Source organism: Sturnira hondurensis, unplaced genomic scaffold, assembly GCF_014824575.4.
Source record: "Sturnira hondurensis isolate 20B ecotype Veracruz unplaced genomic scaffold, ASM1482457v3 Scaffold0019428, whole genome shotgun sequence".
Classification (NCBI taxonomy): domain Eukaryota; kingdom Metazoa; phylum Chordata; class Mammalia; order Chiroptera; family Phyllostomidae; genus Sturnira; species Sturnira hondurensis.
In genome coordinates, this window is record NW_028092059.1 from 12,201,829 (window position 1) to 12,229,131 (window position 27,303).

At 37.1% G+C, this 27,303-nt stretch overlaps 1 protein-coding gene across 1 annotated transcript in view; it reads right to left on the reverse strand.

Annotated features, from left to right (window-relative positions):
* The window catches only part of GALNT13 (polypeptide N-acetylgalactosaminyltransferase 13), a 290,543-nt gene that overhangs the window by 19,820 nt on the left and 243,420 nt on the right, over positions 1-27,303 (reverse strand). Inside the window, exon 8 of the mRNA XM_037027822.1 lies at positions 22,460-22,558. Within this exon, the coding sequence (XP_036883717.1) occupies positions 22,460-22,558 (99 nt within the window). The remainder of the gene's footprint in view (positions 1-22,459; positions 22,559-27,303) is intronic.

Sequence of the window (27,303 nt, forward strand, 5' to 3'; positions counted from 1 at the left end):
CTTAAACAATAGACATGTATTTTCTCAGAGTACTGGATGACAGAAGTCGAAGATCGAAGTATCCGCAGGACCGGTTTCTTCTGTGGATCCGTGTCCCTGGCTCATGCGTGGCAATCTTCTGCCTGCACCTTCACACAGTCTTCTCTCTGTGCCTGTCAGTGTCCTGACCACTTCTTACAAGGACGACAGTCCTATTAGATTAGAGCTCATTGTAGTGATCTTATTTTACCTTCATTACATGTTTAAATACCCTATCTCTAAATACTGTCACATTCTGAAGCGCTGAAATTATACCTTTGACTCAGAAATTTTTTTTGGGTGGGGCACAACTCAGCTGATAATACCTATCAACCCTTTAACATGTATAAAAAAGAGATCATGCATTTTTCCCTACCCCGTGAGTAAAACCGGATTGTATGATTTTTCTGATTGCCCGTCTAGGGCCCCTGGGGAATCAGTTCAGAAATTATAATGGTCTGTTTAATGTGATCAACTGACACTGAATGGAATACAATAGCAGTTCTCTTCTCCAAACCAGCGAGCTTTAGGTGGGAAGCCTGCGGTGGGATAGGGCGGCGTTGACTGTGTATCACCATCTTAGGTACTTTTTCATTCTCACCCCCTTTGCCCACTCCCCAGTTTTCCAAGGCTGCTGCTCAGTTTTTGATTATTCGAGGGTGGTAAAGCTGTGGAAGTCTTACTCAAACTGTTATAGCCCTTTCCCGTTCTCTGGCCTGGCAGAGATTTAAATCTTCTCCTGGATATTTGTGGCCCTTCAGAGAGTCCCATCACTAAACACCTCTCACTGCAGTGCTAAGAGGACATGGTCTGTGTTACAGTGGACCACTTTTTATGACTTGATAACTCAGAGAGGCAAGCTGACCCAGGCAGGGCAGTCACCGTGATTCAGTGTCATGGGCCACTTTCCCATGTGTGAGTCAGGTCACAGGTTACTAAACCCCGAAAGTGTAAGAAGTACCTAGTAAGCTCTCAAAGTGGTGTTCTACACAATTTGCAGTGCCCAATGCAAAATGAAAATGCTGGACCTATTTTCAAAAATTATTAAGACTTTCAAGATTATAGGGCACTGTTCAGGTCCATGGGTTTGTATACCCGTGAAGTCACCCCTGCCTTGAGTCCTCCTCTTCGTAGCTCTGTCTCCAGAAACTAGAATCCCAGTCACGCCCCCCGGAGGAAGGGCAACTACTCCCCCCATAGAAAACATTACAATGTTCTCTACCTCCTGCCACATCCTGTTATGGGATGGATTGTGAATGGGCTTGGAAATAAGGTCATCATAGATGTAATTAGTTAAGTAACAGTTTGATTTTTGACTGGTGCCTCAACAATTGTGAGACAATAATCCTGGCTCGTGTGGCTCAGTTGGATGGAGCAGCATCCCATGGGCCCTGGACTGAAAAATAGTGGGTTGGGCACATACCTGGGTTTTGGGTTCCATTCCAGGTCGGGCCATAGGAGAGGCAATCAACTAATCAGTGTTTCTCCCTCACATTGACATTCCCCTCTCTCTCTCTCTCTCTCCCCACCCTGTCTTTCACACGTCCTGCTTTGCTTCCTCCTTCCCTTCCTCCCTAAGAGCAATGAAAAAAATGACCTTGTGTGAAGATAAAAAAAAAGTGAGACAGTAAATTCCTGTTGTTTTAAACCATCCAGTTTGTGTTCGTTGGTTATGACAGCCCTACGAAGCAAATGCAAGTTGAAGTATCTGAAAATCATGGAATCAGTTTTCCAAATTGCTTTTGCAAATTCTGCATATAGGAAAGTCTGATTTTACATTCCATACCTGTTGTATCTTGGTGACTGAGCTCAAAATTGCAATACCAAGTTATATTTTATAAAATCAATTTTATAGTATTTTTTCTAAATAAATATATCTTCATACAGTGGTACTTTACTGTGACTAGGTGATTTATCTGCTTTCATACCTATTTACAGAGATCAAATTTATTTCTCTCTTAATTGATGTACTCAAATGAGTTTAACAATAATTTCTGACAATAAAGGATGATAGACAAGTTCAATATAAATTCCTTTTAATCTTAATTTTTTTCTTTAAGAAGTGTGCATTTTCTTTATTTCACATATAAGTCTGGGTGTTTGGGATTTTTCACTTTGGTATGTCCAAATAATTTTTATATAGTCCTTCAAATATATACAGTGCAGACAGCCTTCAAAGAGTTTTCAAGGACTGCCGTGAAAGTGAGCTACAATCTGCTGCATGAAATGAGTGCTGAATTTCAGGCAATGAAAGATTGTGTCTATCCATTCTTTTAAAAGTTTCATCATGCTTAAAATTCTAATGTTGTATAGTTACTTCTTTAAACATACTCTGTTATTCTTACCCCTTTGAAAAATTTCAAGCAAATATTTGCTTAGAGAAACAGCATAAGGACAGCATTCATCAGTACAAGTTTCCAGCCGAGTTCCCTGTTCTGGCTTTGGGATCTGGGCCAAGCCTCCTTCAGCAAGGGGCTCAGGCGCTGAACGCCCTCTGCTGGTTCTGTCTTGCCACAGGATTTCTTTTATCCTTAGATGATGAAATATTGATATTTTGCAAAATACACATATGTATTTGATTCTTATATGTTATATTGATATGTAATCTGTATTTAAAAGGTTCCCACATGCATTGTACTCAGCTTTATTATATAAGGTGTGATTTCCTTAGATTTAGGTTTCAATTTATAAAATTCTTTTCTTGTCCAGGGCCTCAGGACAATATTTTCTAAAAAGTTCAGTTTTAAGTAACTGTCACTTTTTAAAAATATTTTATTTATTTATCTTTAGAGGGGAAGGAAAGGAGAGAGGAAGAGAAACATCAATGTATGGTTGCTTCTCCTGCATCCCCTGCTGGGAACTGGCCCCTGCTGGAAACTGGCCTGCAACCCAGGCATGTACCCTGACTGGGAATCAAACCGTGATCCTCTGGTTCGCAGGCCCGTGCTCAATCCACTGAGCTATGCCAGCCAGGGCCCAGTAACTGTCACTTCATGCCAACTGCTTCACTATCTAGATTACGAACCAAAGCCAGCAAATTTACGAGATTCATGCAATTTGCCAGAGCTGCTGAGTGACAGAGGTCTCTCTGAACCCCAGGTACATTGTCACTACTTTTTTACTCGACCACACTGCCTGGTACACACTCATCACTGAGTCATGTTGGGCTTTGGGCCCTCTGGGGGAGACTTTAAGTATTTGAAATGTGGTCACTTTGAGATTTTATCAACAACCATCTGGAGAAATAAATCATAATAAAATTAACACATCTTAGTTTTTTCCTCATTCTGTAAAAATAGCTTAGGGAAATTTGTATCAGAATAACAAGGAAAACCATCGAACAATAAAAATCAGACCTTTAGCTATGTGACTTAGTTTTCAAAATGCCCCCGTCTTACTGACTGACACACCTTCCTGAAATTAGCACAGAAAATGCAGAGATAGAATGCAATGAATGAATGGAGCTACCAGGCAAAGAGACTTTTGTACCCAGACAGGTCCTTTTTCTGTTAACTTGGACTCAGGCTTCATCTCTAGCCTGTTCACTCAATGGTTTGCTCAGAAGAGGGTGAGGAGAAGTAGGTAGCTTCTAGCTGTGTGCTTTTTTTACCTTACATGTCTAGACGGTATCCGTGGTATTTTACGATCGTAATGATCTAAAACTCTGTGAGTAGAAGCAGGATGTGGGTGTGAATTTCACATTCAGTATTTCTGTCCTGTCCCGAAATCGTCCACGACACATCAACTCTTTCCTCTTTCACTTCACTACAATAACTATGTGTAACAATTCGCTGTTCCTTCATTTTTGCTCAGCTCATTTCATCCTTCAGCCCCCGACCTGGTACGTGACCAGCACACCACTAGGACTATTCTTCCTACTCTGCTTTGCCCAGGAAAACATGACCCTCCTTAAAGTCTTTGGATATTCACTTCTTCATGCAGCACCTGGTAATGATCCTCACCTAGAGAGCCAGCTTGCACTGTGTTCTATGTATGGCACTGTTTGCGTGCAGCGTGGCACAGCACAGCACTAACACAATGGGGTTAGGACAATGACCCAGACCCGGGTCTCCACGACTCTCCGGAACAGAGTTACTGTGAAGCTTTGTCAAAGTCTTGGTTTCCTAATCTGGGAAAAGGGACAAAGATGTATGTCCCTTGTTTCCTGAGTTTCTTGAGAGAGGAAATGAGATAATTCATGCAAATCTTAAACACAGTAGTTGCCCCAAGTAACATCTAAGTATTAGTGATTATTTGTACAAAAATCTAGATACATAATCTACCTTTATTACGTTCTGTCTCATCCTCTGTTTTATTTTTAAGGCGTGCTGCCCCATTAACAACATTAAGGGTATGTTTTCCACACCTATGAAAACAACTCTAGAAAAAATGTATGTTTCCAACAGTTACTTATTGAATTGAAATGAAAACAATTCATCTTTGGAATTCTCTAGTCCACTTTGTGGGAAACAGAGCAAGAGAGTAAGGTAATATAATAATAAATGGGATGCAGTAATACAGTAACAAAATGTGATTGAGGTTTCTATTTTCTCTCTACTTCATTGTTAAATCTTCCCACTTTAAACACTAATCGACATTATAGTTTATGTATATTTAATACTTTACAGTGTCTAGAAGTGTTTTCAAAGAAGTCTACGATTCAAGAGATCTAATATGTAAACATGATGCTCCAGATACTCACATTTTACTATTGTTCCCTTGAATACAAATTTAAGCCCACTGAGAATCCCTCCCAAAAGAGACTCAGCTAGCTATTTGAATGCGCAGATGAGGACAATGGTAGACTTCTCAGAGGACTCCAGCTTTTCGGTCCCCTGCTATGTGTGCATGCCTGTTTAAACATGCCTCCTGTAAATGGGACTGAGACTTTCACTCCGACAAAAAAAGTCACTCCATGATTACATTATTCTAAATAAGGTCTCCTATTAGCCAACCAAAGACAGAGATTTTCCTACTGGCCTGCAAGACACAAACTGCCATGCTTCAAAGAGGGCCATGTGGCAGGGGACTGAGGGCAGTCTCTGGCTACGGAGAACAACCACTGGCAGAGAGACAGAGAGGGGAAAAAACACCAAAACCCAAAAAGATTGTACCTCAGTCCTTCTACTGCAAGGAACTGAAATTGGCCAATAACCGGAAAGCTTGAAAGAGGACCCTGAGCCTTCAGTGAAATCACAGCTCCAGCAGCCCCCCACACTGCTGGCTGCAGAGTCAGGGTGGCATAGACCAGCTCAGGACCTGTGAGCTACCAGAGAAGGCCTGGGAGGTGTGGGCTCCAAAAACAGCATGGTGGGAACAGGAAGGCCTGAGGAGGACCTCTGGAAGGAGCAGGGACAGCACACAGTGACCAGCCACCTTGTGTTATAGTACAGCTAAGGGGATTTTCCCAATGCCATCTGAGAAAGATTCAGAGAGCAGCTTTATCTAAAACTGTTGCAGACCCTGTAAGGAGGTAGTCAGCCCTGATCATAAGAGACTGTGTGATTTGGGGGGAGAGGGAGTGTGAGGAGAGCAGGGCCCCCAGGGCCTCATACTACAGCATGGGGGCCATGGAGACACTTTTAAAAAGAGAGCTGAGATGTACCTCAGGCTTGGCAGGGACCTGGGCACACAGACCTGTGCGTGGGCAGCTCACAGCAGCTTTGCTAAGCAAAAATCTCAGAGTCAAAGAATACACAGAAGGAACAGGAGGACCCAACCTAATATAGCTCGAAAGCAGAGGGCAGAGCAGAGTGGAGGATTCGGACTGAACCTCCTGTGAGGAAGCAGCAGGCTTGGGTCTGGAAGGCAGGAGCTGAATGCCTGAGATTCCCTCCAGTCAGCCAGAGCCTTCACAGACAGGTGAACCCAGCCCCCACCTGCGAGATTATAGGCTTTGTGGCAAGGTCAGGCCCAGGAATTTCCAGTTGATGTGTAGATTTCCTCAGAGGAAAGGAGGAAAAGGCCCTTTGCCAGACACTATGTGCTACACACAGCTCTGCAGGCCCCAATTTCTTAAACTCAGTAGAGCAGAGAAAATAGAGACAGGCACAACAAGACACTATCTTTTCTCCTGCAAAGCTCTTTAACATTCACTTCATATCCTTCAAGTTGGGGCATAATATAGCACCGGGTTTTATAATATAGTTTACCCCAAACCTCATATATTGCTTTTCCCTTCTCTTATTCCATACCACCCTCTTCCCCTACTTTGTGTTTTTGTTTTAGATTCTATTTTCTCTCTTGCTATGATTTGTCTCTATTGTGCACTACTACTGTTGCTCCCTTCCCCAGCCTCTCAGAACCATTTGTGACTGTCATTAGTCATCTCACATTCCTTCTTCCATTCTTAAAATACCCTTATTCTCTCTCCATTTTCTACAACGTTTTCTCATAGGTAGTAGATAAGGTAGATCATACCCTCTATCCTTTCAAAATAATTTATTTGCTCTAAACATCTCTTAAGCTCTTCTTTCTTTCCTTGTGCCTTCTTACTCCCATTTCACCTATATAAAACTTAGCTCATTGGTTGTTGATATCTCTGTGGTGGAGATTTTTCTGTAATTAGTGTATATACAATTATATATGTTTTCTTTAAGTTTTGGTTTTAATCTAATACTACATGCTTCACCTCTCTTAATCCATTCAACCTTCCCTCCTTCCATTTTTAGTTACAAAGTACATTTTATTTTCTTTCCCACTTTGCCTTGTCTCTATTCCCTCCTCTTAATATTGCCCCTCCCTCACAAAATCCCTTGTCTTTCAGTTAGTCATCTCATATTCATTTTTTCTTTCTTATAATAGTCTTAATTTCTTTACATCCTTATTAATATTGGTATATTGCCTGTTGATAGTGTGAGTGTGGGTGGACGATATCTTTATGGGTGTGGGTCTGTTCCCTGGACTGTTTGTTTTCTGTTCTGGCAGCACCTGTACAACATACTATAAAAGGAATGGAGGGTAGAGTGACTCTCAGTCAATCAGCCAGAAGGAAAAACCCATCAGAGAAAGACCCAGAGACAACCCAAACCCAATTAGAACATCATAAAAGGCATAACAGGCAACGCAAGAGCATCAAGCACAGTTGATCAAGGGGATTGCATCACAGAGTCCCATAGGTCTCCTACCACAGAAGATCACACCTCAAAGTCAGGGAGTCAAGGCAGATGGATCTAACAAGCCAAAAAAAAAAAAAGAAGAGTCACCAAAGATGGGGAGACACAGAAATAACCCCCAGTCAAAAGGAAAGGAAGAATCCTCACAAAGACTGCTAAATGAAACTGAGGCAATGAAACTATCAAACATTGAGTTCAAAATGACCGTTATAAGGACAGTCAAGGAGCTCAGTGAGAACTTCATCAACACCAGGGAACCTTCAAGGAACTTATTGCAAACTACACCAGCATGAAAAAGGACACAGACACTACTAATGAGAGCCAGGAGGAAATGAAAAATAAACTAGCTAAAATGAAGAACACAGTAGAAGGAATTAAAACCAGGTAAGATGAAGCAGAGGATCAAATCAGTGAGCTAGAGGACAAAGTAGAAAAAATTCCCAAACAGAGTAATAAATGAAAAAAGACTCATAGGGGAAAAGGGGATGGACTCACATGAACAAGCAGAAAGGACACGCGGACAATAACTAAGGGGGGGGGAGGAAAGGGGAGGGAGGCGGGGAGCATAGGGTGGGGGGTGGGCAGGGTTGGGAATATAAGACAGAAAGCTATACTTGAACAAGCATTAAATAAAAAAATTTAAAAAAGAAAAAAGACTCAAAAAGAACAAAAAAGGTTAAGGGATCTGCAAGACAACATGAAACATAATAATATCTGTATAATAGGGATACTAGAAGGAGAAGAGGAGCAAGTGATACAAAACCTGTTTGAAAATGTAATGACAGAAAACTTCCTAACTTGTTGAGAGAAAAAGTTATGCAAGTCCAGGAAGTATAGAGGGTCCCAATCAAGAAGAATCCAAATAGGCCTACTCCAAGACACGTAATAATTAAAGCAGCAAAATTTAAAGACAAAGAGAGAATCTTAAAGGTGGCAAGAGAGAAACAGATAGTAGCATAAAGGGAGCTCCAATAAGGCTAACAGCTGTTTTCTTAGCAGTAATACTGTAAGCCACAAGGAATGGCAAGAAATATTCCAAGTAATAAAAAGCAAAGGCCTACAATTAAGACTACCCTACCCAGGAAGGCTCTCAATTAAAATGGGAGATGAAATAAGGAGATTCCCAGGCAAAATAAGGCTAAAAGAATTTACCTCCACCAAACCAGCACTGCAAGGCATGATACAAGAACTGCTTTAGGAAGATGAAGAAAAAGGGTGACAGAGAGTGAAACACAGATACAAAGGTGAAAAATGGCAATGAATAAGTACCTATCAATAATAACCTTAAATGCAAAGAGATTAAATGCTCTAATCAAAAGACATAGGTAGATGAATGGATAAGAAAACATGACCTGCACATATGCTGCCTACCAGAGACCCACCTCAGAACAAAAGATCTATACAGACTGAAAGTAAAAGGATGGAAAAATATTCTGGTTAAATGGGCAGGGGAAAAAAAAGCCAGGACAGCAATACTTATATCAGACAAAATAAACTTCAAAACAAAGGCCATGAGAAGAGACACAGAAAGACAGTTCATAATACTAAAAGGATGAATCCACGAAGAAGGCATAAACATGTAAACATACATGCATCCAACATAGGAGCACCCAAATATATAAGGAAAATCTTTGAGGACTTCAAGAAAGATATCAACAGCAACATACTTACTGTAGGGAATTTTAACATCCCATTGTCAACAATGGATAGATCTTCCAAACAAAATATCAACAAGGATATTGTGGCACTGAACAATGCCCTAGATCAAATGGACTTAACTCATCTATATTGAACCTTTCACCCCAAAGAAACAAAACAGACATTCTTTTCAAACACACATGTAATATTTTCAAAGATACAACACATGATAGGACACAAAACATGCCTCAACAAATTCAAGAAAACTGAAATCATGTCAAGCATTTTTTTCAGACCACATGGGTCTGAGAAACTAGAAACCAACCTCAAGGGAAAAAAATTCAAAACATTCAAATTCATGGAGCTTGAATAGCATGCTATTAAACAATTAATGGGTTAATAATGAAATCAAGGAAGAAATAAAAAAGTTTATGGAGTCTAACAAAAATGAACACGCAATAGTCCAAAAGCTATGGGACACAGAGAAGGCAGTCCTGAGAGGGAAATTCATAGCAATACAGGCCTACCTAAAAAAGATAGAAACTTTCAAATTAACAGTATAACCTCAGAGCTATAAGAACTGGAGAAAGAACAACAAACAAGGCCCACAGGCAATAGAAGGAAGAAAATAATCAAGATAAGAGCAGAATTAAATGACATAGAGATGAATGAACAATTGAAAGAATCAATAAATCAAGGAGCTGGTTCTTTGAAAATATAAACAAAACTGACAAGCCTTCAGCCAGACTCATTAAGAAAAACAGAGAGAGGACCCAAATAAATACAATAAGAAACAAAAGAGGAGAAATTACAACTGATATCACAAAATGCAAAGGATTGTAAGAAACTACTATGAAGAACTATATGCCAAGAAGTTTGAAAACCTGGGCAAAATGGAAAAATTTCTAGAAACATATAATGTTCCAAAACTGAATCAAGAAGAAGCAGAACACCACACTGGACTAACAATAGCTAGTGAAATTGAAGCAGTAATAAAAAAAAAACTCATGGCATACAAGAGCTTTGGACCACATGGCTTCAACTGAGAATTTTGTAAAAGATTTAGGGAAGAGCAACCCGTACTCTGCTCAAACTATTCCAAAAAATCCAAAAAGAAGGAAGACCTCCAAATTCTTTTTATGAGGCCAGCATCATCCTAATTCCAAAACCAGGTAAAGACATGAGAAATAAAGAAAACTACAGGCCAGTATAACTGATGAACATAGATGCTAAAATCCTCAATAAGATATTGGCAAACCACATCCAGTAATACATTAAAAAGATCATACACCATGATTAAGTGGGAGTCATCTCAGAGATGCAAGGATGGTACAATATTCACAAATCAAGAAATGTAATATATCACATAAACCAAATTAAAAACAAAAGTCACATGATCATATCAATACATGCTGAAAAAGCATTTGATAAGGTAAACACCCATTTACAATAAAAACACTCAGCAAAATGGGAATAGAGGGAGCATATTTTAACATAGTAAAGGCCATACATGAGAAACCTACAACCAATATCATACTCAATAGGCAAAAACAAAGATTTTCCCACTAAGATCAAGAACAAGACAAGGTTGTCTACTTTTACCACTTCTATTCAACATAGTATTGGAAGTCCTAGTCACAGTGATCAGACAGGAAAAAGAAATAGACACTCAAATTGGAAAAGAAGAAGTTAAACTATTATTGTTTGCAAATGACATGACAGTATGCATAGAAAACCCTATAGACTCCAACAAAAAACTACTCGACCTAATAAGGGAATTTAGTAAAACAGCAGATACAAAGTCAATATTACAAAATCAAAGGCATTTTTTATACACCAACAATGAAGTGTCAGAAATAAAAATTAGGGTGAAAATTCCATTTACTATAGCCAGAAGAAAAATAAAGTACCTAGGAATAAACTTAACCAAGGAGGTAAAAGACTTGTGCTCAGAAAACTCCACAAGACTGATGAAAGAAATTAAAGAAGGTACAAATAAATGGAAGTCTATACCATGTTCATTGATTGGAAGAAGTAACATAATCAAAATGTTCATACTACCCAAGGCAATGCATAGATTCAATGCAATCCCTGTTAAAATAGTAATGACATATTTCACTGATATAGAACATATATTTTAAATTTTTATATGAAACAACCCCAAATAACCTCAGCCATTTTGAGAAAGAAGAAAAAAAGTGGGAGGGATCAAAACACCTTAAATCAAAGTACATTATAAGGCCACTGTAATCAAAACGGTCTGGTACTGGCATAAGAACAGACACAAAGAACAATGGAATGGAATAGAGAACCCAGAAATAAACTCAAGACTCTGTGGTCAATTGGGGCAGGAGCATAAAATGGAGTAAATATAGCCTCTTCAATGAATGGTGTTGGCAGATCTGGACATGTACATGCCAAAGTATCAAATTGGACCACCAGCTTACACCATACACCAAAGTAAATTCAAGATGGATAAAAGACTTAAATATAAATTGTGACACAATAAAAGGAGAATATAGGCAGGAAAATTTCAGATTTCCCATTAGGCAATATTTTCATGAATATGTCCTCTAGGGCAAGGGGCATAAAGAAAAGAATAAACAAGTGGGACTACATCAAATTAAAAAGCTTCTGCACTGCTAAAAAAAATCTGCAAAATGAAAAGGGAACCAACCATTTTGGTTGGGGAACATATTTGCCAATGATACCTTAGACAAGAGTTTGATCTCAAAAATAAAGAACTCACATCACTACACACCAAGAAGACAAACAACTCAATTAAAAAATGGACAAAGGACCTGAACAGACACTCCTCCAAGGACGACATACAGAGGATCCAGAGGCACATGAAAAGATGCTCAATATCACTAGCTATCAGAGAGATGCAAATTAAAACCACAATGGAATACCACCTTACACTGGTCAGAATGGCCGTCATAAACAAATCAACAAACAATTGCTAAAGAGGTTATTGAGAAAATGGAACCCTAGGACACTGTTGGTGGGACCACAGACTCGTGCAGCTACTGTAGAAAACAATATGGAATTTCCCCCCAAAAGTAAAAATGGAACTGCCTTTTTTAAAGACTAAGATCTCTATTAAAAATTAGAATAGACACTAAGTTGTTTCCATGGTAACTTAGTGAAACAGGCCTTTCTTCATTTAATAGAAATGTATCATTTATGTACATACCACATGTAGTTCCTTGCTCGGTATTGGATCAAGTCCTTTGATCAAAGAATAAAAGAAATGAACTGCAGGACAGTTCTATAGCTCTGTCGCTGCTTGCAGTAAAATTATACTTGGGCACTAAATAATAAGAATAAAAGCCCTTTCATTTTTGCTATACTCATTTGCCATGCCATTTTTAATAACAAAAGTGCATGTCCAAGTGTTTTCATGAGGTTGTATCAGAAATAGGTTACAAGCTCTCCTTTGACAACCTCTTTGCAGAATGAAAACTTTTCGCTCCTTTTGTCACCCCCAAATCAAAATCCCCTTGCTTGACATTTACATTCTATTACTACCTTAGTTCCTGTACTTATAAAACTTGATTTTCTGCCCTCTGTTGTGTAGGCCTGCCACTCTATTTGGGGCCGCCTTCTCGCTGTCCTCACACACACTCCATTCTCTGTGCTTGCTGTCACTTTGGTGAAGCCTCTCCTGTCCTTATTGAAGCTCTTTTGTGAATAACTCCTATATAGCAATATAAAAATTATTTTTTTCAAGAATCATTGTGTTATTATCCTGTTCAGATTGAATATAGGGATTATGTTCCTATTTACTTATTTATATTTCATACTTTAAAAAAGTGGCAGTAGATTTACACAGAATTTTACATATAACAAATACACACATATACATGTTATATATATATGTATATATGTGTATATATATGTATATGTACATATATATATATTTAACAGGTAAGATGAAAGAGAGAAAGAACATCTACATAAATAAACAATGATGTAATAAAATAATCTAAGAATGAGGCTAAATATAAATAATCAATAAAACATTACTAATTTTTTTTCTGTATTAACTATGTATTTAGTAGGGAGAAAAACCCTTACTCAAGACAGAAACTTTTCATAATATGCAGAACAGTATGAAATCCTCTTAGGGGAACCCATGGGAAGGCTTCTTTGTCATGTAACAGACAGCATCTTCACCAACTTTCTTATACACACACAAAAAAAGGAGTTTGAGTTTTAAGTATATCTGGTAAAATAGCCAGAAGAAATATCTCTATTTCTGTATATCTGTATTTCTGTATATCTGTATTCCTCTTAGTGCCCATAGATTACTGGGTTCATAAATGGTGTTCAGTACATTCTTGATGAATGAGTATTTTCTTTTAAATCATTAGCTTTTTATTGCAAGCAGGTTGCTCAAAATTGTCATATTGTTCTAAGATATTTTCTAAAAATATTTGTTTTCTAAATATATTTTCCTAAATTCAAGCTTTCTAAATTTGTCTTTCCTGTCACTGACCCAAGGATTTCACAAATCATTTGGATTTCCTGCTCTCGCCTCTATAAGAAAACAGATTAAGACTACAAGAGCTGATGGACACTTAGTTTGACCATATCAGTTTATAGTACCAGACACTGAGGTCCAGAAAGGACAAAGGACTTTTATAAAGCCACTGCTATGACAGAATATTTGTGCCCTATCACCCATCTTAAGTTAAACCCAATTGCTGGGTGGTGGTGTTTGGAGGGGGCGTCTTTGGGGTGAGGTCATGACTGTGGGGCCCTCATGAAGTGGATCAGTGTCCTCACAGGAAGAGGGAGAGACCAGGGTTTGCTCTATGTCGGTGCCATAGGAAGACTTATGCATACGACAGGAGAAATGTCCTTGAAGATAAAATGAAGAAAGGAATGAGGTTCAGATATTTGAAATAGAATGAAAAAGGAAATTCCTACTGGGACTAAATAGTTATTGGATATAAACCTATGTCAAATAAAATTAGCAGAAAGCCCTGAACTCATCTCTAAGTAATGGGAGCTTCAGAGGAAGTAAGTGGTTGGCCGCAGGAGGAGATTGATGCTGCTGGTAGCAACACATTTTTCTTTCACTAGTTTTGGTGAACAGCCTACCTTTCTCAGTAAGAAAAGTTCTATTGGTGGTGTGAGATAACATGTGTGCGTTGGGGTTTTATCAAACTAGGATAATATGAAACTTTCTGCTTTATGAGCATGTGTGATATTTTACTATTCAGGGAATATTCTGGGATTCTCATTAATTAAATAAAATTAAATTTTTGTGAATTTCTCAGAGTTCATAGAGTATTTTAAAGTGTGAGCCTTATGGAAATTTAATTTTAAAGTCTTTAGAGCATGGGCTGATACACTATAATTAACCAATTAATCAACAGTATTTTACCCTACTACATGCCCAGACGTACACTGATATCACCATTTCCCCAGGTGCCACCTTAGAGGCTATCGTGCAAGTTCATTCCAGTGTCCCCCCGACCCCGTTGCCCCTGCAGCCCCTTTTCCATCTACCGCTTTCTGTAACAGGAGTCACAGTCAGCATCTGTACCCTTTCAACACTAGGCATCGTCAAACCTTTCTGAAGCTGGTTTGTTTTTATACGCTGACATAATGAATCGTATAACCAATTTCGCACTTATAGCTAGAGAGCTCAGAGCCAAAGTTGCAGCTTATGAAAATGAATGCAGGATTTCAGGGAATTAATTTTAAGTACTTTACAGTAAAATAGTAAAACTACTTTCTAGGTTGAACTTCCCTATTTTTCTGTAGCTTTTGGAAAAACTGTCACATGTGATGGATCTTAACTATTATTGCAAAGAAATGCATAAAATTAGACTGAACAACACTTAGAAAAACGAATCTAAGAAACAAGCACTTTGAGTGCTCAATTTTTAGGAAGCATTAAGGAAAAAAAATCTCAATTTCTGAGCAACTCCTATCAGGGAAAGAAACGGTGAAACACAATGGATTTATCACTTGTTGCTACGCCAGGAATCACGGAACCAGGCAGAACAGGGCAGGCAGAACCGGGCAGACTCAGATCCTAGGTTTAAGTTCCCCCACATTGTAATCAACCCCAAGCTTAGCAGATGTCCCTTTAATGTAAATAATAAGGCAGTGAGTTAAGCAACTTTTTTGTGATTGTTTCCTCAGTTCTTGAGTTAAGATAAAAAAACAATTACAACAATTTTTAGAACTCCTGGGCAGAATTTATTAACTATTAACTAAAAGAGGCTGCTACAATCTTAAGAATTCAGTTTTACATCTTTTATATATGTTTAATTTTTGTCAATATAGCATTTAGAGCGTATTGACAATTTTATTTGCTATAGCAATTTCACTCAAATGGAAAAGGGAATACAAAAAATCAAAATAAAATGGAATCTCCATAAACAAAGTTTCCAGAATTAAAACATTCTGTAGGATCAGTGTAATTTAAAGTCATTCTATTTGGCTGCCACTTCACTTCTTGAAGCTAAAAGATGAAGTAATATATTTTATAACTTTGAGGAAGGTTTGGTGTCTCAGACCTCTTTTCCAAAGAGGTGGATTGCTTACAAATACTAAGCTGGACCATTCCGGGAGTTTCCATTTGTGAGCTCCTATATTAATTCCACGTGGCTGCTGAAACAAATGATCACAAACTAGGTGGCTTAAGGCAGCAGAAACTTATTATCTCATAGTTCTGGAGCCAGAAATCTGAAATCAGTTTTACTAGGTAGAAACCAAGGTACTAGTAGGTCAGCCTTGCTTCTGGAGACTCCAGGGGAGAATCTCTTCCTCGCCTCTTCCAGCTTCACGGCTACTGCCTGCATTCCTTCACCTGTGGCCCCATCATTCCTTCTTTGCCTCCGTGGACTCTGCCTTTTCTTGTCCTGTGTGTCAAGCCTCTCTCTGCATATAAGGGTACATGTGGTTGCATTTAGGGCCAACCAGATAATCCAGGACAATTGTCCCACCTCAAATTCCTCAATTTAATTACATTGAAAAGTCTTTTTTTTCCCCACATAAGATAACATTCACAAGTTCTAGGGATTAGGATGTAGATATCTTTGGGGGTCATTTTTCAGCCTATCATAGCTCCAAATCTAGGTACATCCACAGCAACAATTTCATCCTCCAGGATATTTTCCCCTTTATGTGGCTGAAATGTCGAAACTATATCTGTGATAACAGCAGGTTTTTTAGTAGCTAAAATTTTTGTATGAAATTTTTCTGTTCATTTATTTTTTATAATAACTGTTATTACCATAGGAAGTTAAAAAGGAAAATAACTAATTATTGCTTTCAAGAAGAACTTACATTTTTGGAGATATGATTAATATACATACATAATTGAAATGACAATATAAGAGCAAAAGAGTAAGAGAAATATTGAGAGATGAAATAAAGTAAAAAAAAGATTAAAAAATTTTAAATTATTATGAGTTCCAGAGAAGGAATTATCAATGAAGATTGAAAAGCAAAAAAAAAAAATGCAGTACTACATGAAGAGAGTTAAGTTTTGAATTGGAATTAGATAAACTATGTAAAATATGGAACTATGTAGATTAGATAGGATTCACATAGTGAGAAAAGTGGAGAAAGGCATACCAGGTTGGTATAAGAAAGATATGATAAAAATAAACAGATCATAATAAATTTTGAAACATCTGGTCAGGCAATACTCAATAGTTGATGGAGTTGAGAATTTCTAAGGTGGGCAACAGAAGACAAAATTTCAAAAGTAGAAAGTGGTCAGATTATATAGAATTTGGACTAATAAAGAATGTTAATTTTAGCTTGTGAAATCCAGGAACTTTTAAATGTTTTTTTTCTAGTTGGAGATAATATGTTGGAAGCAGTCCTCACTTGATTATGGAATGTGAGTAGAATGAAGATGGGAACAGGTTGGAGTGATGGGGAAAATGTATTGAAACTATTGTAGTAATCACACTATTGAGGCAATCAAAGCCTGAACTGAGAAAGTAGAATTGTTAATGAAATAAAAGAAGAAATAGATAAAAACCACACACAGAAAGAATCCACAGGGCTTAGTGTCTAGTCTGGGGAGGGCAGGGGTAATGAGAGATAAGAGAGAAGAATATAAAAATGGGTGAATGAAGAGATTAAAGGGACAAAGGGCTTTGGATAAAAGATGTAATTATAGACAGACTGAGTTTGAGGCTACATTTTCTCATTCAAAAATAAGTGTGTATTAGTTTGAGACAATGGGAGGTATGACTTTGGAGCTTCCTTAGAGGTAAATTTGAGGGGATCAGTTATCTAGAAAAATAAATAATAGACTCACTGACTTGTACATGTTTCCCAAAGGCTTTGTTGACACAGGACTGATCCTATAATAACAGGCCCTGCTGAGACTTACTGGGAATGAAACTGAATCTGGACTTGAGGATGAGCAGAGACCTTATAATCCCTCCAAAAACTGGGCCAATGTGAAATGTATGTGTTTGAATATTTTGTTCTACTAACATCATATACTAACATCATCTACATTGTCTATCATAGGCTAGGATAATGAGGTTTTGTTGAATGAATGTTTGAGCCAAATTACCATTTCATCCTCAGTATATTCTATTTTTCTGGTAGAAGCATCAGCCAATCAAAGATCAGAGATGTTCTCCTAACCAAGCATTAATGAGATTGAAAGACTCTTAGAATACTTTCTATTTCTATAGAAATTATAATAACTCTTCTCTCTTCTAGCTTGCATGTATCCAACTCATTTAAACGTGTAATGGGTGTCACATGTTCATTCTTTCTTCATAGGGCATTTCATTTCACTTGCAAATTTACTTTGTGAAATCCCTGGAGAGTTTTTATTCCATTGTACAGACTACTAAAATGGGACAAAATTAGTGTAGAAATGGTTTCTAAGTAATTACAGTACTTATAAAAATGCAAACTAAAAATGAATACATACATGTTGAATGAATGTATTCATTACAATCTGGGAATGTTTAGTATGCATTACTAAAATAATTAAGCCTTCTCTAGGAGAAGGGATGTCATAAGGAAAGCATCTATCTACTCTCAAAAATTTGTAATACACCTGTCGTAAGGTTAGATTTCTTCTTAGGTACAAATAATCACATTTTAGAGGAGGAGGAGACATTTGTATGAAAATATAGATAAGACCTGATGATCTCTTCCTCATCTTGGCAGACACCGGGCTACAAGAAATGGTTAGCATAAGCTTCCCTAAATGCTACCTTGTAAAATGGCTCTGAATCATTTGCTGCAATAAATTACATGGAATGTTTCCATATACTTTCTAGCTCTCTTCAAATGAGTGGCTCCAGGGAGAAAGTGAAACATTATAAGTGAATTAAAATGTGAGTATTTTTCCACTGTCCTTTATAAATACATATTTTCATCCTTGGAAGGAATGAATACAATATATATGGGGGTTTCTTTTCCTCTTTTTTGGATTAAAGATGTATTTTAATTCAAGAGGAAAGACTCCACATTAATTTTTTTAAAAATTTATACTGATACTTAATATCAAATAAATGATTATTTTATAAAACTATATTAATCTAACTTGTACAGAAGTATATTTTATATAAATTTTAAATAGAAATTCATGTCAATTCTTAAATTGATACGATATATGAGTTCTGTCCAGAAGGTATCTATCCATGTAATATGAAAAATAAAGACATTTATTGAAGAAGACACAATATACAAAAAACACTGTACATAGGACAATGATGCCTTAGTCCCCTTCAAAGTAGGCACCTTGGGATCTCACACAGTTCTCTCAAACACCATTAGTTACCGTGTCATATTTTCCTGAATCTCATTGGCAGTCTGAAATCTCTTCCCTTTTAAGGGTGATTTTAGTTTTTGGAAGTCATAGGGTGCCAAATTTGGGCTTTAAGGGGGCTGAGTCACTTGGGTAATTTGCTGTTTTACCAAAAAACAATGCATGAGATATGATGCATGAGCAGGTGCATTGTCTTGATGAAGCTGCGAATCACCAGTTGCGCATAGCTGCAGCCTTCTGAATCATCTGAATAGATTGCATGGAGGAATGTTCAAGATTAATGTAAAATCTGATGCATATTCATTGCTCTACTTGCTCAGTTGTTTTGAATTCAATGGCCAAAAAGTACATATGCTCATTCAAAGGCACCTCCCCACATCCACTGATTAGAATGGTCAGGTTGTCATTGTTCATGCATGTGCATTCCAGTCCCTTCTTTGGCTGCCAGGTTACACTGATGTTGCACAAAACATTCTGGTTATATTAACAATGGCTGGACTTTTAAAGATCTATTCACCAGTTTGGGTATTGGCTCCTTTAAGATTATGTAAATGTAATTTAAAAGCATGTCACTAAAAAGAATTGTATTTATTTTTGCGGGTGGTGTAAGAAGGGGATCTGGTTTCATTATTCCGGACATACCTGTCTTATTTTCCCGATACCATGTATTAAATAAACTGTCTTTAGCCCATTGTGTGTGCTTGCTTCCTCTGTTGAATATTAATTGACTATACAGGTGTAGGTTTATTTCTGGACTCTTTATTCTGTTCCACTGATCTATGTTTCTATTTTTATGCCAGTACCATGCTGTTTTGATTACTATGAACTTATGGTATAGTTTGATATTAGGTAGCATGATTCCTCCAACTTTGTTCTTTCTTAGGATCACTGTTGCTGTGTGGGGCCTTTTGTGGTTCTGTGTGGGAAGTGGGGGTGGCTGGGGTTGAAAGAAGTTGTGGGGGGAAATAGAAACAACTGTACTTGAACAATAGACTTGAATTTAAAAAATGTAAAAATAAAGTAAAAATAAAATACTATCTCTAATTGCTAAATAAATAAATAAATAAATTTTTGAACTATTTGTGCTAGGTTTGTGAAGTATGTCATTGGAATCTTGATAGGGACTGTGTTGACTCTATAGATTGCCTTGGGTAGTATGGGCATTTTTATGATGTTAATTCTTCCAATTCATGAATATGGTATGTGCTTCCACTTATTGGTATCTTCTTCAGTTTCTTTTTTCAGTGTCATAATTTTCTTAGTACAGGTCTTCTACATCCTTTGTGTGGAATTGAATGAACAAACTGAACTAACAAGCCAAAGAGAAACAGATAGAGAGCAGGAAGACAGACCAGGGGTGAGGGGGTTATGGGTCAAAAGGGATTGAGCAAAAAGGAAAAAGGACTCATGGGCATGGACAACAGTGTGGTGATTGGTGAGGGGAGTGGGGTATGAGGAGACTAAATGATAATGGAAAAATACAATAAAAAGTTTTTTAAAGATAAAAAAAATTGTATTCCTACATCAAAAGGGGAAAGCATAAAGGCAAATAATTACTGAAATACATAAAGTGTTTCAAAGTCTGTATATGAAAACGCACTATAAACAAAATGTCAAACCAGAAAAATATCTACTATATGATAATAGGTAATAGTCTTACTTAATAAAGTGTTTTTATAAGTATATAAAAGAAAAAAAGAATCCTCTTAACCTCCAATGAAAACATAAGCAAAAGCATGACTTGGAAATTCACAAAGTATTGATATCAATTATAAAAATACTTAAGTGCACTGATAATGTTAGAAACATAATTTAAAGGTATACATTTATTAGTAATTCTCTACTTGCTCTCTTGTCTTTCCAGTATTCTGGCTACAAAAACTTCCATGCATTCTTTCATTTGTTTACTTGACTAGTTTTTATTTGGTACCTACCACAGTCCAAGCCCTATGCCAGTGCTGAGGATGAAAAGAGGAGAATATGCTGGATGTAGGAGTGTTTAAGAAAAATATATCCAGCAAGTACTGAGAAGTTAGTTTTTTCTTGATATCTCAAGAGAAACAGAAAGAAAGAAAGAAAGAAAGAAAGAAAGAAAGAAAGAAAGAAAGAAAGAAAGAAAGAAAAGACAAGAAAAGAAAAAAGAAAAGAGAAAAGAAAGAAACTACTAAAACTCCTGTGCAAGGAGTAATGGTTAAGATATAATTCTCAGCAAAGATAAAGAAACTTCTTTTAAAAATGTAACTGAGTGGAAATACTAAAAAACAATATTAACATTCATTATGACTTTTGTGTAAAAGCAGAAGAGAGAAATTTGAATATTTTTATGGCTTGAGGCTACTTTTAAGAATTCAAAACTAAATAACCATAAAAATAGATGCTGCTTCCATGGTAACATGAAAGAATAGCAATAAAAAACAGGGAAGGTGGCTCTGAGAATAGAATCCTAAAATCTGTTATCTTTTTCAAGAAAATCTAAAACTTAAACATGTCTCTACTATTAATCATTCTAGAAATACTGAGCTCTACCAAGGTATGAATCATAATAGGGTTTTATGCAATGGGTTCATATTTTCATATATATTTGTTAGAACAGGAAAGGCAATATATTTTATTAAGCTTAACAATATCACAGGAAGTGTTGTGCATTTATCTTGCCTCTGGCATTTTTCACTAAATATACATTTTGTCTCATAGAAATACAAAGAGAAATAATTAAGAACATAAGTGAAAAAATAAGTACATAAAAAATTTAATGGCAATATACCACTAAGTACCAGGTGTCTAGTATATGCCAGTCTAAGTGATAATCGTTTTATAGATTTAGTAATATTTAGAGAAAGAAAGATTGAGGAAGATCTTTTATCAACTTTATAGATAAAATATTTAAGCTCAAAAACATTATGTGACCAACCATAAGTTACCCAGGCCAGACTAATGCTATAAAATGTTCTTTTATTCTCAACAGTCCATTTTTCTTCAGTTTTGCTTAATTATGAAAGTAATGTATACACATAAAAAATGTGGGGTAAAAAGTAAAATTCCTTCCTCCAGTTCAATCTTCTCATGAGAGGTAATCTATATTCCAGATAGACTACTATACATAGCTATTATATAGAGCTACTATATATTCTACATACATAGCCACTGTACATAGCTACTATATACAGTTATTATACCTAGCTATTATATAATCATTTATATAGCTATAGATATTATAGATACTACAGCAAAAATGTCAATGTATTTTTCATAAATGAGATCATTCAAAATAAGTTACATTGAATTTTTATCTTATTTTCAGCTTTTGCTGATCATACATATAGACATATCAGTCATTTTGGTGGCTATGTAGTACTCTATGCTATGAGTATACCATGATATATTTAAATATCCTCCTCTTGGTAAATATTTAGCTATTTCCACTGTCTGTGTTATAACAAAAAGGATGCCAGTAAACATGCTTGTACATATATTTGTAGACATGAATAAGTACTCATGGAGATAAAAATAGTGGTTTTAATTTCTATCTTGCCATGAAATTAATAATGTAGAGATGGCAGAATCTGTAGGCATGGCGTTTTTACATGTTTCTCCTTTGCTCACTTCACTTATGAATCCCTGAGCTTGGTGACCTTATATACTTTTGTCTTTATTTGCGCGTGCATGATAAAATGAGATGGGTCTAAAATATCTGACACTCCCCACTAACTGTAAGTTCATTGAAACTGTTGTCCTTTAAAGTAAATTCTGTAGTGCTTTCTTAGTAAACTTGGGATAATAAAATAGTCTAATTAGTTCTTGATTTGAATACCTATTATTGTTATTGACTTGTAAGCCAAGGTCTAACTTGACGGCTTTCACAACAATATATTGCCCTCAGATATGAAGCTGATAAAAAAGGAGAGTTTACCTGATTTCCTCCCATACCATGACAGTTGAATATGCCCACTTTTTCATTTTCTTTGCGGCCCATGTTGTCTAAACATTGATTAGTCTCAACATTTCTTATCTGAAGGAAACACACACAAAAACAGAAGTTAGAGACCTAAGTCAGAAAATCTTTCTGATATCATCAAATTGTATATCAATAACAGAATCATACATGTTTGTAAGGAAATTTCTCTAAAAAAGTGCTTTCTTTAAATATGTATTTTTCTTTCCCTGTGTCTATTTCCAGGTCCGTGTAAGTTTCTGACCTCCTACTGAAATAAGCTTGAACAGCATTGTCATTGTCATTAGCCTCTAACCAAGAGGCACGACTTGTTCACAGTATAGTATCAGAGAAGAAGGAAAGTCTCCATGTTACAAATTATGAATTCTTCCCAAAATCCTTTTAAAACTAGGCTAGTTTCCAAATTCTACTCAAATAACCATAGTCTGTTCTTGAACTTTCTATAGTATCATATGCAAAGGAATAGAAACAAATTGGTTAAATCTTCAAATTTGTTTTTATAGATTGTTTCATGACTAGGAGCTTCACTTTATATATTAATAAAGATTAATTACATAGTTTATTTCTGTAACTAAAACATATTCATCCATCATTTTCCATTCCTAATGCCTAACTTGATGGAAAGCAATTGACCCTAAGAAAACATTACAAGCATAAATGGGGGTTTCACATTTTAAAATTTGCAAAAGCAAGATTAAATTGCTAACTGCAAACATAAGATTTTTGGTATACAATCAAACATTGCATTAGTCACAAAATTAACATAAAGTTATACATATTTGAGCCAAATGTAATTAGAAAAGCCATTCATTGAGTTTTAAAATGCTCTAATTAATAAATCACATGCAAATCAATGCAAAAAGAAGAAAAATTCTCCTAATATATAGAATGTTTTCATTTTTTTCTTAGTCTCAACCACAAGTGTGAATTTACTGTACTTGTCTACTCTGTTTCCAAAAAGTTTTTTTATATATATTTTATGGATTATACCATTACAGTTCTATTCTCCCCTTCATTCCTCTCCACCCGCACACTCCCTCCCCCACCATTCTCCCCACCTTAGTTTATAACCACGTGTCTCAAGTTCTTTAGATCCTATATTTCCCATACTATTCTTGCCCTCCCCCCTATCTATTTTCTACCTACTGTCTATGCTATTTTCTGTACCTTCTCCCCCCTTCTCCTCCTTCCACTCCCCTGTTGCTAACCCTCCATGTGTTCTTTATTTCTATGGTTCCACTCCTGATCTAGCTGTCCTCTTGGTTTGCTTTTGTTTTAGGTGTGGTTGTTAATAACTGTGTGTTTGCTGTCCTTTCACTGTTCATATTTTTCATCTTCTTTTTCTTATATAAGTCCCTTTAGCATTTCATATAATAAGGGCTTGGTGATGATGAACTCCTTGAACTTGACCTTATCTGAGAAGCACTTTATCTGTCCTTCCATTCTAAATGAAAGTTTTGCTGGATAAAGCAATCTTGGCTGTAGGTCTTTGGATTTCATGACTTGGAATACTTCTTTCCAGCCCCTTCTTGCCTGTAAGGTCTCTTTTGAGAAATCCGCTGACAGTCTGATGGGTACTCCTTTGTAGGTGACTGTCCACTTATCTCTTGGTGCTTCTAGGATTCTCTCCTTCATTTTAATCTTGGCTAATGTAATTATGATGTGCCTTGGTGTGTTCCTTCTTGGGTCCAACTTCTTTGGGACTCTCTGAGCCCCCTGGATTTCCTGGAAGTCTATTTTCTTTGCCAGACTGGGGAAGTTCTCCTTTATTATTTGTTCAAATAAGTGTTCCACTCGTGGCTGTTTCTTTCCCCCTTCTGGTACTCCTTTAATCCAGATGTTGGAACATTTAAAGATGTCCTGGAGGTTCCTAAGCCTCTCCTCATTTTTTTGAATTCTCATTTCTTCATTCTTTTCTGGTTGGATGTTTTGTTCTTCCTTCTGGTCCATTCCATTGATTTGAGTCCCAGTTTCCTTTCCATCACTATTTGTTTCCTGGACATCTCCCTTCATTTCAATTAGTTTAGCCTTCATATGTTCCTCTAATTTGTGACTATAATCAACCAGTTCTGTGAACATCCTGATGACCAGTGTTTTGAACTGTGCATCTGAGAGGCTGGCAATCTCTTGGTCGCTTAGAGTTATGGGCTCTGGGGCTTTGAGTTCTTCTTAAGCCATCTTTTGAACTGTTTGTGCCTGTTACGTATCAGGATCGGAGCCCTAGGTGTTCACCAGAGCAGGGCAACTAAGTCGCTGGGTTGTGACGCTGTATGTGGGGGCAGGGTCAAAGAGGAGCAATGGTGTCCTGTCTGCCGTCTCCCGCCGCCGCGGCCAGCCCTCCACCACTGGGTTTGCCCGCTGGGGCCTGCGCGGTCCGTCTCACTGTGAGCGAATGTGTGACCGAGGTCAGTCTGCCCCACACCCTGACTGGGTCCAGGCTGCCTGCAGGCCTAGGTCAGGGGATCTTTCCTGCCCGACCCTGCTCCGCTGCTGTCCCCGCCCCTCTTACCGTCCTGGTTCAATGGTTTGTTGTTGTCAGACTTCTGTATAATTCAATTTTCTGTCCTTTGGCTGTGTCTTTGTTTCTCCAAACCTTTGTTGTATTCAAACTTGGTTGTGGGACAAGGCACAGTGTTTCCACCTATGCCTCCATCTTGGCGGAAGTCCTCCCCAAAAGTTTTTATCTCTGATTCTTATTAGGACATGCATATTTTATGAGTGAATGCACGTTCACTCATACATTACTTGGATATGTCTATTTAGTTATCTATGGTTTATACACATGTTTATCCATACTGACAGGTGAAAAAAGTTAAAAACTGGTATAGAAGATGAATTAGGTTAATACAATTCACTTTTTGTATGGTGCAGAACTTTGTGACCATGTAACAGTTCCTAGAATTGGGAAAAATGATACGATTTTCATTCAAGGACCCATTTGGCAATTGAGAACAGTGGAGATAAGAATTCATACTTGACTGGGGTTGGAAAAAGTGGAGCAGGGTGCTCAAACCCTGTTCCAGTGGGGTGGGACTCGGAGCAGCATTATAAATGCTTTCATCAGGAAATCTGAGCAGCAACCCACTAGAAAGGAGAGAGCACACTGTGAACCTGAGGGGGAAAGGGTATGAGGTTCAAGCAGCAAAATCATGTACCAGTCCCATAACGGTGGGTTCTCTCAATCTGATTGAGGTTGGTTCGAGTGCTAGAGGAAACTGAGCCAATAGACTAAGGCTAAAGGTTTTTCAGAACCTGTAGCTGCATAGGATTGGGAAAGGTAGCAATTGACAGATGTAGTGGATTGGTCTGCCTATGTTCTCAATGATCTGATCAATATGCAACATATAAATTAAATTATTTTTAAATCTCTTACATCAGACTTATTAACTTTTCATAAGAAGGTACACTTCTTGAAAACCAATGAAATTATTATTATTTATCATCACAAAAGCACAGAATAATATAATACAATAATAGAGGAATAAAGATCTCACTGAGTGGACAGAGTGAACACAGTCCCTTCCATCATGGAGCACACATTTTAGAAGGGAGGAGTACAATACACAAACATATATGTAATGTCAGAAGGTCAAGGAATCCTAAAAAGAAATGTAAAGTATAGTAAGTGTACAGAAAGTAATAGCAGGGGTACTATTTTAGACAGGGGTCCAGGAAAAGCCACTTTGAGGAAATGTTACTTGAAAAGACACCTTGCTGAAGCCAGAGAGCAGTCATATTTCCACCTATGGAAGAGCATTCTGGACTGGGGGAAAAGCAAATGGATGCTCCCTGCAGCTGAGAAAATGAGTAAAATTGCCGGTGAATGATGTAGCCAGGGAAGGGAAGATGAGAGACGTAGCCGAGACTAAATAATACCAAAAATGAAAGGTTTTTGAGCATGAGGGTGACATAGCGGTTGCTTGTTCTGGCCTCTGTGTGAAGAATGGACTAGATGGAGGCAAGAGGAAAAGCAGGGGCAAGTAAGGGGCTACTGCAGTCATACCAGCGAGAGGTGATGGCTACTTGAAATAGTGGGTCAAAGAGGTCAAGTTTGACATAGTTCTTAAGGAAGAACCAAGTGGGACTTGCAGTTAAATTGAATATGACCTATGAGAGGGAAAAAAAGACATCAAGAAGCATTCCAAGGTTTTGACTTAAGCAAATGGGTAAATGATTCCATTTACTGGGAATAATATTCTGAGCTTTTGCATACATTGCTAAACTATACCTTGTGGTCATTATATCTAAAAGCCAATTCGGTAGATTTGGAATTCTTAGCTCATAATGTTCCCTTGAGTAAAAGTATCTTTAAAATGTTATTCTATCTACCACCAGCATAAATAGTTGTTTTTGAGAAGTCTGAGGATAATCTGGTTTTCTTACCCTTATCCTTAAAAATGTCTATCTGCCTGAATGCCAATCTGACTTTTTTTTCCTTTTCTTTTAAGTCCAATAGGGTTACCACAATATATCTTAATATTGTTCATTCTGGATCACACTTCAGGTCTGTGGTATTCCTTTTCAACATGTAATTTCACTTTTATTTTTAAGAAAGTTTCCTTTTGTTATGGAGCATAGCAGTTATTATGTTAATTTTGTTTTATTGCTTTGCTATTTCTCATTAGAGAATCCTATTGTCTTGGACCTTATTGCGTATCTTTTGTATATATCACTTTCTGTTGAGGGTTGTGTCTTATTTTTCATTTTGAAAAACGCTTCTTCTCCCTTCTAAAATGTCTATGGCACTTTATACTGGAATTATTGGCTCATATGGTCTTCAAGTTTAGCCTTCATCTCTAAAC